The sequence below is a fragment of the Hippocampus comes genome, unplaced genomic scaffold (assembly GCF_001891065.2).
Source record: "Hippocampus comes isolate QL1 unplaced genomic scaffold, H_comes_QL1_v1.1 scaffold7, whole genome shotgun sequence".
In the NCBI taxonomy this organism is placed as follows: domain Eukaryota; kingdom Metazoa; phylum Chordata; class Actinopteri; order Syngnathiformes; family Syngnathidae; genus Hippocampus; species Hippocampus comes.
Genome location: NW_017842060.1, coordinates 8646320 through 8660966, shown reverse-complemented (window position 1 = coordinate 8660966; position 14647 = coordinate 8646320). Strand labels below are relative to the sequence as shown.

The 14647-nt window shown below is 42.7% G+C and overlaps 1 protein-coding gene across 7 annotated transcripts in view; it reads right to left on the bottom strand.

Annotated features, from left to right (window-relative positions):
- grin2bb (glutamate receptor, ionotropic, N-methyl D-aspartate 2B, genome duplicate b) overlaps positions 1-14647 on the bottom strand; it is an 88113-nt gene that overhangs the window by 52844 nt on the left and 20622 nt on the right. For all 7 annotated transcript variants that reach the window (XM_019862111.1, XM_019862115.1, XM_019862116.1 and 4 more), the window contains one exon: positions 13668-14342. In XM_019862111.1, the coding sequence (XP_019717670.1) occupies positions 13668-14342 (675 nt within the window). The remainder of the gene's footprint in view (positions 1-13667; positions 14343-14647) is intronic.

Below are 14647 nucleotides of genomic sequence, written 5' to 3'. Positions count from 1 at the left end.
TGTTTTCGTCATTTCACGAACGGAAAATTTCTCCCGGCATAATAAATCAGGCCTCAAAGTATCTTTAACGACATGAAGGCAAGCACTTGTCCTCCCTCCTTTCTGTTCCTCTCTGCCATCTATGTGACGCATCTCTCTGAACGACTGAGGCGAAAGGTGCACGCTGGAGTCAAGTGCGGCGTGCAATTTGAGCCACAGGGTTCAAAACCTTGTCATGACGTGACTTTTCTCTCTCCCGTTGCACATGTCTGGACGCCGCTTCCTTTCCTGCATCTCTTCTTTTCGCCTCCGCGCAGCCCTCACGGGCTTCCCGGAATTTATCACCACCTGGGGGATGAACGTGATTTTTCTCCCAGCACTCATTTGTACGCTCACCCCGAATAACTCACTGGTGGCTCCTGCATTTTTGCTACCCCCCTTGCCCTCCCACTCATCTCTTCTGGGCTGCGCACGCATAACATGAAAGTAAACGAATAGGATAAAATCAGATAGGCCGGATAAGTGTGGCAGTGCGGTTACTGATACGGGAGCACGAAAATCAATCATCCCGTTCATCAGCAGTCTCCATCCCACCGTGCCATATACCTATGTCGCGCCCCCTCCCCTCCATCCCCTTTTCAATCTTCCCGCCCATCGTTATCTTTTGAGTGTCATTCAGCCTCTCGTTCCTGTTCCAACACGTGGCTTTTGATGAAAAACACCCTCGGCCTCCCTCACTTTTTATGTACAAATGCGACACAGGTCGAACACTTTCTTAGCATTTCCTCCATTTTTTTTTCTTTGAGGGCCACACGCCCTCCTCACATGGTTGTGACTGACAGCAGCTTGGCCTGTCAAAGAGGCGCGAGGCAAGATGGCGAAAAGTGAAAGGGGGACAGACAGGACGGCGTGAGGAGATAGGAGGAGACGTTTCTAATTCAAAGAGACGTGCAGTGTTTCCGTGGCAACTCGGTTCCCATGGAAACGGCCGTGCTAAAGATGCCATTAGTGTGTGCGCAAAAAAAATGTATACTTACACTCCGTTGCACTGTATATGTGTACAAATATAGCCGCACAGAAAGTCAGCGCTGGCATTTGCGTACATAGTGTAGGCGGGCTGACACATATGAGCACAATTACAGTCAATAACACACCTGAGGTCGACTATGATAGCTCCATGACGGGTTGCTGCTGCGCTCACTCAATTTACTGTTGGTTGGTCCCCCTTGGAAAAACAAGTGGCAATCGTGCTGCTAATCACAAGAGCTGCTCTCGTAGCTCTGATTTTACTGATCAAAATTTTCCTACGGTGGGGGGGGGATTTCTCCACATATTCGCTCATCGATGATGACATCCTTCAGCCTGGGACCACTGCTATCAACACGCGCATTGCAGTAATCACTCTTAACGCTGTATAACGAGCACAACCTAACCGTGCTCGACGGAAGTGGACCATACATTAAGTCCGCGCTGTGTTTATTGTGGCGGGGGTGGATCGTGGTGGTGGGGGGGTCACAGAGATGCAGGGTGGAGATGAGGGATGACTAATGAAGACGTGAAGGAGTTCAACTTCCATTCGTCATGAGAAAGCAATGTTCCTGAACATCACGGGAGCTGCAAAAATAGCGGCCAGTCACACCACATGCAGCTTCGACTCGCTTGTATTATTGGAACAGTACATACACTGTGCATACTGTCTGTATATAAATGGCAGTTATGCAATGATGGCAACACACACGCTCTGCGTAGCTCACGGCAGTAAATAAATATATATTCAGTGGATATGTCATAAGGACGGGTATTATATGCTCTGGTTTGATTGAAGTGAGAGGGCAGATTTATCAATTAATTGATGGATGAGAATTCTTTCTATTTTGCGGGATTGTTTTTTTATTTTATTTTATTTTTTATTTTTAAGCAGTTGAAGCAAAATGGAGTGCAAGTTGAGGATCAACAAAGGTAATACTAGCATTAAAACAGGAGTTCAGAACATTCAACCATTTTCTGAAATATTTCACTGTTTCCATTCAATTGATAACCAAGTAAAAAACACAAAAGAGCAACACAATTATTTCATTAAAATTTAAATTAAAATGATCGTACTCATTCAAGTAGTATATTGTAGTACAGTATTACTGTCGCAATAAAGATGAATTTAGCTTTCATTTTATCATGACATCTAAAGCTGGCTACACACATACGGTACTTACCAATAACTAGTTTGAGTATTTTTCCTCTCCTCTAATCAAAATCTCTCTGACATCTTGGAGAAAAAAAAAACATTGAGTGATGAGAGCCAGAGTGTGGGTTGTGTTTTATTTTTCCTCTTTCATCTCAGAAAATGATAAAAACATAAACGTTAAATCTATTCAGGATTTATGACGGCAAATCCTTAAGTGTTATATGTGGTCAAGCTAAGTGTGGGCCAAGCCCCGGATTTTGGGATTGTGACGTGAACCTGAAAGAAAGCTAATTAGGAAACGATCTGAAGCTTGCTTTGCCGAGCGTCTTCTATTTCTTCAACCGAGGCTCTTTTTTTCTACTTTGTATTTTCCCGCACTCCTACCTCTCACGCTGGAAAAAAAAACTGCTGGGTTGAATTTACTCAATTTTATTTTGACAAGTGGCTGCACACAATAGAATCATCTGGATTTAGATACATTTTTGAGCAAATGTTTATTTTTTTTTGAAATGATCTGGATCCAGATGAGTTTATTGCATGCAACCACTTCATGGGGGTTAAAAAAAAAAAAAAAAAAGTAAGTAAATTCAACACACCATAATTTTCAGTACAAGGCACTCTTTGTATTGTATTGTATTGTATTGTATTGTATTGTATTAAGTTTCTGGAAGGAGACTTGCGATTGATGGTGGCAAAATCGTGATGTGTGTGGTGGGCTGTTTTGGTCATCTCCAAGACAACACACAAAAAGAGGAGTAATTACGTGCAGGCCAATTTTTTCCCTTGACATGTATGGGGTCTCTCTGATTTTAAAAAAATGTGACAAATCGACAGCTAATTTAAATAAGAGAAAGATAAGGAAGCAGTGCGAAAAAAAATCATTTTGAAAAGTTCATTATCATCTCTGATGAAGAAAAAAATAGTAAATATTTGTTGACCAGTGAAATCTGTACGTGAGAATCTTGATTTAAGCCGCTCTATTTGCACCATTTGAGCATTTATCACCTCCAGTAACGCCCAATCTAAACAGATTCGATGCGTTGTGCCCTCTGGCACTTATTGATTTTCCTATGACAATAAAAATCGTAAACATTTCTGACGATATATTTTTGCCGTGGAAATGGCAAAGAACGTAAGCCGTGTGAGCTGGCGCCTGTCGAGGAGCAGGGCTTACTTTGTTGCCGAGCAGGATGCTAAGGGGGGGAAAAAAGGGGGAGATTAAAGAGAAGAGAGAGTGCAAAGACAAAGATGTGGTGCAAAGATAGAGGAGGAAAAAACGAGAGCAAACAGCGTGGAATCCACAGAAACAGAACGGGGGAAAAAAATGAAGGAAAGCGAGCAGGAAAAAGGAGATAGGCGTGAAAAGCAGCGAGTGTTGACTAAACGTGACTGAGTGTGACAACGCTCTGCAGGGGAGAACGACTGCGGTGTCACAGCACAACTCGGACCGCATCGTGCTCTTATCAAGCTCTTCAGACTGTTGGCCATTTGCCATTACAGTGTTTCCCCGCTATATTGCGACCGTTTTTTTTTTTTCTTATGAACCTTTCGATTCTCCCATCAGACACAGCCGCCATGAGAAACCTGGGAAGTCACGCACAGTCACCCCAGAGGTATCACTCATTGAATTATGAGGATTCTTGCAAGTCCCGGACATGTGTGAGACATGTGAATTCCATAGGGATCCATTTGGAAAATATGTCACACTGAAAGTGTAAAATTAACTCGTCATGACAGTTATCAAAGTCTTTTTTTTTTTTTTTTTTTTTTGCTGGCCACATAGTAGTCATGGTTTTCTTCGCAGGGCCGTAAACATTGTGAAACCAAATAAATGTATGATCGCCTCATTTTACGGATTCTCATCAAATTGGAGAATAACTACCGGTAGTTTTGAAATCCGAGTCTGCTTAAAGCCGTTTGGATACATTGATTTTAAAGGTGGGATTGATATCATAAATTTCTTACATTTCTTCGACTTTAATCCCCGGCTGGATTACTGGAACGCACTTTACTTTGGAGTCAGATAATCCTCCATTAAGCATCTCCAGTTGGTCCAGAATGCTGCTGCTCGCCTCTTGACTGGTACTCTTAAGAGGGTGCACATAACTCCTACTCTGGCATCCCTTCACTGGCTCCCTATACATTTTAGAGTTCTTTTTAAGATCATATTTGTTTTCAAATCTTTAAACGGCCTCGCCCCACCTTACCTCTCGAGGCGCCAATGCACCTGCCCGGACACTATTAGAGGTACCAAGAACCAAGCAGAGGCTCAGAGGGAATCGACATTTTTCCGTTGCGGTTCCCTCTCTTTGGAATGACCTCCCACTGAACGCTAGGCAAGCCCCCCACTCACTGCCCATCTTTAAAACTCCTCATTTTTATTCTTTGGTTTTTGACTCACCGTGAGACTTGGTTTTCAATTTTACTGTTTTTGTGCTTTCTATTGTCTTTGATATTAATTCATAATTTGATTGTTTGTTGTATGAATTATTTTTGCTCCATGTGCAGCGCTTTGTATTCAACGGTGGTTGCTGAATGGTCAATGCACATAAATTGCTTTCGTGGGCCACGTGAACTAAGGTGGCAGGCGGTTGGGCAGTAGGTGATCTTATAATGGGTCAGGTATGAGAAAGAACGATGTCAATTGATGCTGACTATCTGTTCTCAATTCAGGCATCACAATGTTTAGGTGCACCCATATTGTCGTGGCAGTGGAGCAGGAATGAGGTCAGGGCTGACAGGAGGAAAGAGTGGAGTGAAAAGTGCCACTCAGTGGGTGTCACTGTCAGCATATATAATGGCCAGCCAGCTCCTCGTGTCAGTCATGCGCTGCAGCTGTCACAAACACATTTCACTTGCCGCGCTACAATCGTTAAAACGCCTTTGAGGCACATGAATGTAAGTGAAACGGCAAGTTCAACATAATGTATTCTGTAGGTCAGTGGTACTCAAATTCAAACCCCTAAAAAGACACAAATAACTTGCATCAATGCATCAAAGATCCACTTACCAACAATCAATCAAATTCAAAGTACAATTTTGGTAGAGAACTCTGCGAAATAAAAAAGTACATACTCTATGTATAGCTTTGATCATTTTATTTACCGTAAATTAAATGGAGCAAAGAAGTCTTTTGAGGACATTATGAAATGGTCAATATCAGAAGAATGTCTCTCGTGCGTACTAAATGGTTGTTTCCGCTGTCTCATCTCTTTCTTTGGAGTCTCAGCGATGAATGAAAGCAATTGGTCATCCGCGCAACCATCACCACCCTCTTCAGTGCACTTAAGAGCTAACTTGATCTTTTGGGATTAAATACCCAAAGCTGGCTATCTCCCCCTTTAACGGCACTCTCAGCCTGATGCAAAAGCTTGAAAACCACCACATTATGAGCCTTTTTTTTTTTAAAACACCCGCGAGCAACTTTTATCTTTACATCTTTTATCTGACATTTTCTTTTCATCCTCCGTATTCCCAAAACACAAAAGAGCACCATGAGATGACGTTGGTGACCAGTAAATAGTTGTTTCAGTTTACTTTCAACCCCTGATGACATGAAAGACTTCAACTTGCAGTCATGTGAATCCCACTAAACTTCCATTCCACTATGCTGCAGAATATCCAAAGTATGGCCTGGGGGCCAATTACGGCCCGTGTTGAAATTTTATGCCGCTGGCATAAAATGAATAAAGTGTGGCCTGTCAGCACTGTTGACCGTCGTATAAAATACACACAAAAAAGTGATTTTACATTTCACCAGACCTGTGGCATGGCTCGAGGATGCTTTTGGAAATATGCTCTGAGCACGCGCTGCCTCTCCAAAGAAACCACACTCGTTAGTCGTGTTAAGACGTCAGAGTGAATTTTTCCGAATGCACCCCTCAATGTGTGACCCTTGTGTGGCTCTTTCCAGCCTTTTTCTAAAATTGAGACTGTATCGAAGAAAAGGAATTTTGACAAAGAGGGACATCGCTTTCAGGACAAGTGCAAATTGACTTTTTTTTTACCCCACTGAAATACAAAAAGAAAAAAAAAACTGTCTGCCTACTTTCTGAAGAGTCTGTGGTTGTTTTCAAGGAATTCAATATCAAGAGGCATGACCAGATGAAACATGCAAACTGCCTCAAGGTGACCGGGAACGAATGCCGTGAAAAATGAAAGCAACTGAAAGCTAAATAGTCATCCCACAGTCATTTTCATTTTGCAAAAGTGTGAACACCCTTACTGTCAGGGAAATTTACCAAAGCAGCCTGCTACCTGTTATCAGATGAAAGCACATCTGCCCCACAATTTTGAGGTTCAGAGTTTGAATCGTGGGTCAGACCTTCCTGTGAGGAGGTTACATGTGCTACCCCGTTGCTTGCATGGCCTTTTTCCGGGTATTCTGGCTTCTTTCCACATTCCAAGAATGAGCATGTTACAAAGTAGTTTCATTGAAAAAAAACTAAATTACCCATAGGTGCAAATGTGAACGTGAAAGATTGTTTGTCGATACGTGACTTTTGATTGGCTGGCAACCAGCCCAGGATGGAGCCCACCTCAGAGCTCACTGTCAGATTAACCCGCTTGCGCTCATCTACAGATTTACCACCGCCGATCAAATCCGCCTCTGACACAAAGTTGAAAACTGACAGGAACTTATAGCAGCAACTTGTACCGAGGTGCCACCCGATGATGTCACTTGTGGGCGACACCCAGGAATCGGACGCATTTCCCATACACTGGTTACACAAGCACGAGCCGATTCCCTTTTGGAAAACAAGTGAGGCAGCAAGGAGCGCAAGTGTGGCCTCGAACGTGATGATTTTTCAATCAAACACATTAGACATGCATGTTTTGGAATGTTCATCTTAATCTGCAATCTTATTAAGACAAAATGACAGCTGAGAAAAAGGCAATCAAAACAAAAAAGCTCGACTGTTGTTCATTAAATCAAAGGACTGTCGGGAGAAGCTGCGACATGAGCTCAGCCTCAAAATGGAGTTCATGGTGAACGTTCTAAAAATGAAATGCTCTAAAAGCCAAGGAAGGTCGCTGTGGTGCTTCTTTTTTGGGGGAAGGCAGATTGTCCCCTTGGCCGAGTTATTTAGAAGAGATTTCGCTTATATGACGGGAAGGAGCCACAAGCTTGACTGACAAGCCTCCTAAGTCAGCCGGCCACTAAAGATCCTTACTCAGACTACAAATGATATTTATGGTGTGTGACGAGGTTCAGTAATCGATATACACCGGTTTTGTCTCCAACTAATTGGGAATCAAATGTGATCTCGCTGACCGCTGTTATTTTCCTGTCTGAAAAGCTTGACATCATTCCCATATTCAGCCGAATTAATAAGATTAGCTGGATAATTAGGATTCATATGCTGCAATGTTTAAAGGCCAGGAGGCGAAAAAAAAAATTATTGGACGTGCTGTAACCGAGTGCAACGCCGCCACGTCGCCTGTGATCTCCCGCATTATTCAGGCAGACCACGCGCAGCACGCCCGCTGATGAAGTGTACTCATAATGGATTGAGAAAGGCAAGGGAGGAGCCCTCATCTTAGTGTGTACTTAAGAAGTTGGAAGTAGAAATGTGTTGAAGTGTAAAGATCATGAATCCTGATGGCGCAAAGAAAACAAAGAAAACACCAATAAGCATTTATTAAATATTGAATTATCTGGCCTGGCACCTAATCGATTCATATTTCAAGAGGGTGGGGGCAGTGCCCTATTGCCCCCCGCACCCTTTAGCTCCGCCAGTGTTTGCTGATGCATATGCTCTCGTCAGATAGGGCCAAAACTTCCATCGAGGAGACTGTTGGAGGAGTGAGGTGGATTAAGCAACAAATGGTCGGGGGAAATGAGGCGATCGCTCCTTCAGACGTTTCCTAAAGCGTCACTGAAGCGTGTCACAGATGAACGTGTCACAGATGAACCATCTGCGTGGCGACAGTATTACTATCACCTCAAACGTCCACTACGCACACAGCTCAAAATGAGCATGCGGCCTGTTTACTATCAATGTTGTAATGTTCACTGTTCATCTGCTGTCCATTGTGAAGTTTGCTGCCACCATTTATAGGGCTCATAGCGCAAATTTATGCTTGCAACACAAGATAATAAAATGATGGCAGTGACAGTTCATACCTCCAAAAAAATCTCAAGTCTGGTCACTCATAAGTCGAGGTACTATTGAATTGTATGTGTGAAAAAACATCACCCAGCTTCCAGGGACAGATTGGATCACATCTTAAAGGCCTCACAGCGTTTCATTCTAAAGGTAGTAGCATAGCGCTTAAATTTAAGAAGCATGTGAAAGAAAGATCTGAGAGAGCGCGGTTAAAATGCATCCATAAATGAAACAAGACACCTGACAAGAAAAAAAAAATGCTGTGATGTTGATGCACACTTGACATATTTTCCTCCTCGGTGTACTGACAGGGAACCACCTGAGGCTTTTGTTGATGAAAGATGTCAAAATTACTGTGAACTTGCTTTTTTTTTTTTTGCTTTGACAGAACAATGGCGTTTACAAACATGTATTAAGAAAAAAAATATGGAACGATTTGCTTACAGTCATTTTAGAGCGACGGCAAGCGTATTGATACAGACAATACAAAATGACCAATTAAATTGACAAATAGAATGCTTTGATCAACAGCGGCAGAATTGTTCAGTCCAATTAAAACGGATGCAGACGTGCGCCGTTGCTCTCACCGGCAACAGCATCCATTCTCTTGATTTGATTTATGGAGGATCTTTGTCACAATGACAGTGCACAAATAGAGGAGACAGACCCATCTAGGTGACGTGTGAAATGGATAACACAACATCTCCTGCATTCCAGATGCCCTCTGCTGACAATGATGATACATTTTCTTGTCTGCATGCTACACATGACCACCGATCTTCTTTTAGTGCAAGATGCACACGAGCATTACTCCTATTGATGGACCAGCCAAGACGCTGCCGGTGTTATTTCAATGCACCGGTGTCGAACTCCAGGCCCGGGTGCCAGATCCGAGCCACCACATCATTTTCTGTAGCCCACTTAAGCAAATAAAGGACATATATTTGACAAAATGCGTTTGTTTTTTTTTTTTTCATTTCAGCAGAGAAGCAATAGTATCTTCGTAACTCATGACCATAAATACTATATGATGTGGCCTGCAATGAAGGCTGGCTTTTTTTTAAAAAGACAACTCACGACTCTAATTTCCACTAAGAAACAAACATGATGTTGAAAATCTTGATGAAAATGGCCATAGATGCCTTATACATTGACAAAGCAGAGATTTATTAACATGTGGGAAATTTTTGACCCGAGGTATGTGAATCCAATGCATACATGTTCCGCCCTGCCCCACCTGTTCGACTCAAGATGAGGTTTGCCAATACACATCCGTGTTTTGTCAATATGTTTTCCAAATGATCTGTCAAGGCCAAAACAATTCAAGTATTTCTGAGGATGATCCTGCATCAACGTCCACAAAAATAACAGCAATATATTTTTGTTTAATATTAGAAAAAAAAAATTGTTTCAAAGCTTATTCAGTATCAGGAGCAATAAAGCAAATTGCCCAAGGGGGAAAATTTGACTGTACAATTTTGGGGAATAATGTCAGAAATAATGTCAATATTTAATCAGGAACAGTTATTCACATGCAAATTATGGAAATCAACTTTTAATCTTTACAAAGTTTGAGAGTTATTTCCTTGGTGTGTGACTTGCTGTTCTTGTCTACTACGTCACCGGGAGCACAGCGCTGTCAGACAGCTCGTTTGTCACTCAAACACGCTCGTGGGCACCGCTGGTCTGTGCCGTAATTCTTCATGATGTTATGCCTTTTGCCTAGCAGCAAGTACCTGGTCAAAAATGTGACACAGCTCAATGGACTCCATTGCCGCATCTCTCAGATAATTCAAATGTTATTTCAGTTGTGGAGTTTTTATATCAAATTAGGGATGGACATAATGATTAGACGACCGTTGAGAATTCATTCAATTGTGAATCATCGTCTTCAAGCAATGGAGGAAAATGGAGAGCACCGGCAGACATGCTGCTGATTCACTCGTCTCAACTGCTTTTCAATCTGAAGAAACAGGATGTGAGCGAAGTTGAACCACATTCAGTCAACTATTAGCAATTGACAACCAGTCAAAAATGTATGTTGATCAATAAAAGGAAACATGCATGCAGAACATTCAGAGAGAAATTCTCACATGCCAATGAAAAAAAAACAAGAGACAGTATTTCAGTTTTACTCGTATGCAGATGCCTGAAATGGTGGGAGCCTCATCATTTTTGTTTTCCTATAAAAACCATTGAATTACCTTTCCCCAGCAATTAGGATTATGTGTGTGTGGCAAAAGAGGATTTTTAATGGCACTTTGTCCCGGGCTTTCATTGAGTTGGACAAATCTCACCACAGCACCGACGCTGATTCGCTCCACATTTCCCTATCGACCACCTGACAGACACTTTTTCACCCCGTGAGAGATTAGTATTTAACACGCAGCAACTGTAAGCCCTCCTGCATAATTAAAAGTAACGGCAGTCATTGCTGGATGGGGAAGCAAAACGCTGGAAACAAAATGAACTGTGTCGAAAAAAGCTGTGTGGAAAGGGGTCTATTTGGGACAACATTTTTCCGGATGCTATACATCTTATATCTTACGGGTACCAAAAAACACGGCTATAATCTCCCCAAACACAGGCAAAGGGCTATTATCATCCAACAACAGCAGCAATGTACACACACACACACACACACACACACACACACACACAAAACAGAGGCTGGGAACACAGCTCACATCCCCACAATAGATCTGGAAGACCTCATTAGTCTCCAGAGCTGGAGTCGAGTGCGGGCCCAGGCCGACGCTGTTGCCCTGTTGTGCCAATAGCGACGCAAGGTAACGTGTGAATTAATGGCTAAATGGAAATGTGCAAATTGTTTAGTGCAGATTGGGCCTACCTGCATCTGTCAATGATGCACTTGCTCATTATAAATTGGCTGCTGGAGAGGAAAAACAAACAAACAAAAAAAGCTAGCCGCTCTATTGTTTACGTGGCCTTGCCATCTCTGTGGAGAATGTGAACTGCTGTGTGAGAAAAGGCCATTGAAACATTGCAAAAGCACACGTGGGCAATCAATGTTTTTTTAAATGGAAATCAAATGGCTGAAATATTGATGAATGCACCGGCGAGCTTTACATAGAAGCCGGGTGAAAAATGACTCGAGAAGAATGTTGAGGCAAATAATGAGTTTGAGAAACTATTGGTGGCCTGATGAGGAAAGAAAAGCACATGCATTATGAACTGCCGTACAAGAGTAAAAGAAGACGAATCCATCTAATCGAAATATATGTAGGTCTACCTGTGGAAGAAATTGCAAAGCATGTAGTCTCAGTGGCCAAAATGCACACGATTATTGGGGATCAAGACAGCCGCTTACAAAATATCCACAGTCTACACTCTCCATTTATAAATGATGTGATTTCAAACAATACTTAACCAAATTCATAATTACAAATGTCGGATTGCCAGTGGATGAAGTGGAGGAGTGTGTCGTCTCAGTGGCAAAAGTGCATGCGAGTATCGTCAGTGGGCGGTCAAGGCAGCCACTTCAAATATTCACACTCGCCACTCCCCAATATGTAGATGATGTGATTTAAAACAATACTTTACAAGATCTTAATATGTATAGGCCTGCGTATGAAATAGTGAAGCATGTAGACTCAGTGCCCAAAATGCACTCGAGTAAGTAGCGCACAATGTGTCAGTGAAGCGGGTGATCAAATGTGCATAGCGGGGATAAAAAGAGCACAGATCATTGATCTGTTTTAGTGAATGAATCTATTGAATATTGAAAACTGTTGAATATTGAAAATTAAAAAGCAAAAGCATGTTGATTTCATCATATTGATTCATAACGTTTGTACCGGTGGCCCAGTCGGGCCAGCATCAGTTCAGTTCGGATGGCCCGACAGTCACATGGTGGCCCGCGGGTCAGCGGGCCAACATTGTCGGATAAGGTTGACCTTTGAAAAAAAAATCCGTCAGTGACCCCAATTTGTGCCTCTAATTTGATATACAGTACAAGAAACCACCACACCTGAGGAAAAACAACCAATCAGTGACAGAAGGCATGACTTCCAACTTCCAAGGTGTCAACCATGAGTTTGGACAGACATACATCGGTGTGATTTTCAAAATAAAACTTCTTTCAAACTCTAATTTGAAATTTCAAAAAAAAAAAAAAAAATTTTTTTTTTTTTTTAATTTTAATTAAATCAGTGTCTCTGTGCTGCCTGGTTCCAAATATGACGACCCTCTAGTTGGGGACCCCCGGATCTAGTGGCAATATTACAAAACATCTTGTCTCATTGTATTTTTATGCGGCAAAGAATACCTCAACTATTTTCAATCATACTTCCACCGCTCTTTTATGAGACATTTTGTTGTATTCGTTCATCTGATCAAAGTTTTATCCTTCCAATGCCCTCCAGCGATCAAGCTGCTTTTACTTTTTCTTCTTTTCCCTTTTCTACTCTGGCACTGCTTTTGTCACACCAAGAAATCATGTTTCCTTTCTCTTTTCCCTGTAACTACTTTTGTACAGTAAGTTGAAAGAAATGTATAAGAAAGTGGTTGCCATGCCAACCATGTTCACCACATTCATCCGGTATTCTGTCGGTGTGTGCGTGTGTGTATGAGTGTGCGTGTGTGTACAAGGCAGAAAAAACGGTTTAACAAAGCAAGACAAAGTGAATGGTAATTACACAGGGTGGGGAAAAAGTGTCTAAACTGTAGACTTCTGCTGGAGAGCTTGTCTCCCCAACCCATCTCTAACACACACACACACACACACACACGCACACACACACACACGCACACACACACGCACACACACACGCACACACACACGCACACACACACGCACACACACACGCACACACACGCACACACACACACACGTCTTAATCTTCGAGACTTAATCTTGAAATTTATCAAACTACATAATAATATTAGAATCATTTTGCCAAATCAGCCTGATTTGGAAGCCTGTAATAAAAGTCGTGAAGTATCCTCTTAGTTCACATTTATATGAAACTACTGTCACTGGAAGAAATTCCTTGGTCTCATAAATATGTTGATATAAGCAGCGCTCAACTCATCTACTGTACAGGAAGTAAATATCATTGAAATGATTCTTTCGGAGTGCCGTTTTTTTTTTGACATGTTCGTCTCTAAGACAAATATTTGTCGGAAAATACACAGGGTTTTTTTTTCTTGATGAGCAGCAAAGCCATTTTTTCAGTTTAATGTTCGATGTATGTCGTGTAGTTATAAAATGAAGCTAACCGCAGGTAAAGCTAAAAAACAACAAAACAGACACTCTTGATTTTAATGTGGATGTCACTTAACTGTACTGTATATTAAAAACCAGTCATTCTGAAAGTGATTCAACCACTAAAGAAATGTTGGTGACAAATAATCAAACTCTGGAGCTGTCCTACCTTGGCTGCCATGACCATGGAGGAGCCTCCGCGGATGCCCAAAATTGGAATGTGAGTCTGGGCCGAGATGAAGTCCAGGATCTGAGCGATGGCCTCCTGGTCCGTGTCGTCGCCAAAAACCACGCCTTGCAAAGAGTTCCTCGACATTTGTGTACAGATCCGATTGATGATGCTCTTTGGATCGGTCTCATTCATGGTGACCACCTCCACCTTTGGAGGGTAGGGGATGTGCAGAAAGTCCTCTTTCTCAAGTCCCGCCCCCAGGGACACTTCACTAGAGTTCCCGACCAAAATGACGGCGATGCTGAGGGAGCTGATGAGTTTGGGGTTGATTGGGGGCAGAGCCTGTGGCCCGGGAGAGTACTGAGGGGGAATGACAACGCCGCGTTGAGTGCTGCCTCCCCTCGGGCCACCCTGCCCTCCTGGGGCGCCTCCTGGTCCTGAACCTGGACCTCCACCCCTGCCCCGAGCCCCACGAATGGGCTGCAGGAGCGCGAAGAAGATAAGGAAGAGAAGGAGCAGCTGTGGCCGAGCATTCGACCGACGTAATGTCTGTTTCAGGGGTGCAGCCGGAGGACGATGGGGGCAGGAGGAAGAGGAGAGGTGTGTTCCCCGAGGACAGGTGGGAGATGGGGGGAGGCTGACAAGCATTGTGGAGGAGTGTAAATGCCGTCCCTGCAGGAAGAAAGAAAAAAAAAGGATGGAAGGTATTAGGACTACAGAATGTACCCCAACACAGAGGGTAGTCATTAACTTAGTTGCTGAAGCAGAAATCCTCAAAAGCTGGGACCCAAATTCCTTCCTATATTGACACCCACCCTTTGTAAGAATATTGTGACGAACGTTTGAATTTTGATCTACGCCCAAAAAATTTATGGTGGCTTTATTTTCCCTTGTGCTCACCAATCAAATGCTTTGTATTTCCTCCCAAATGAAATGCCAATTAAATAGTTGAGTCAGAGCATCTTGGTGAGTGGAGC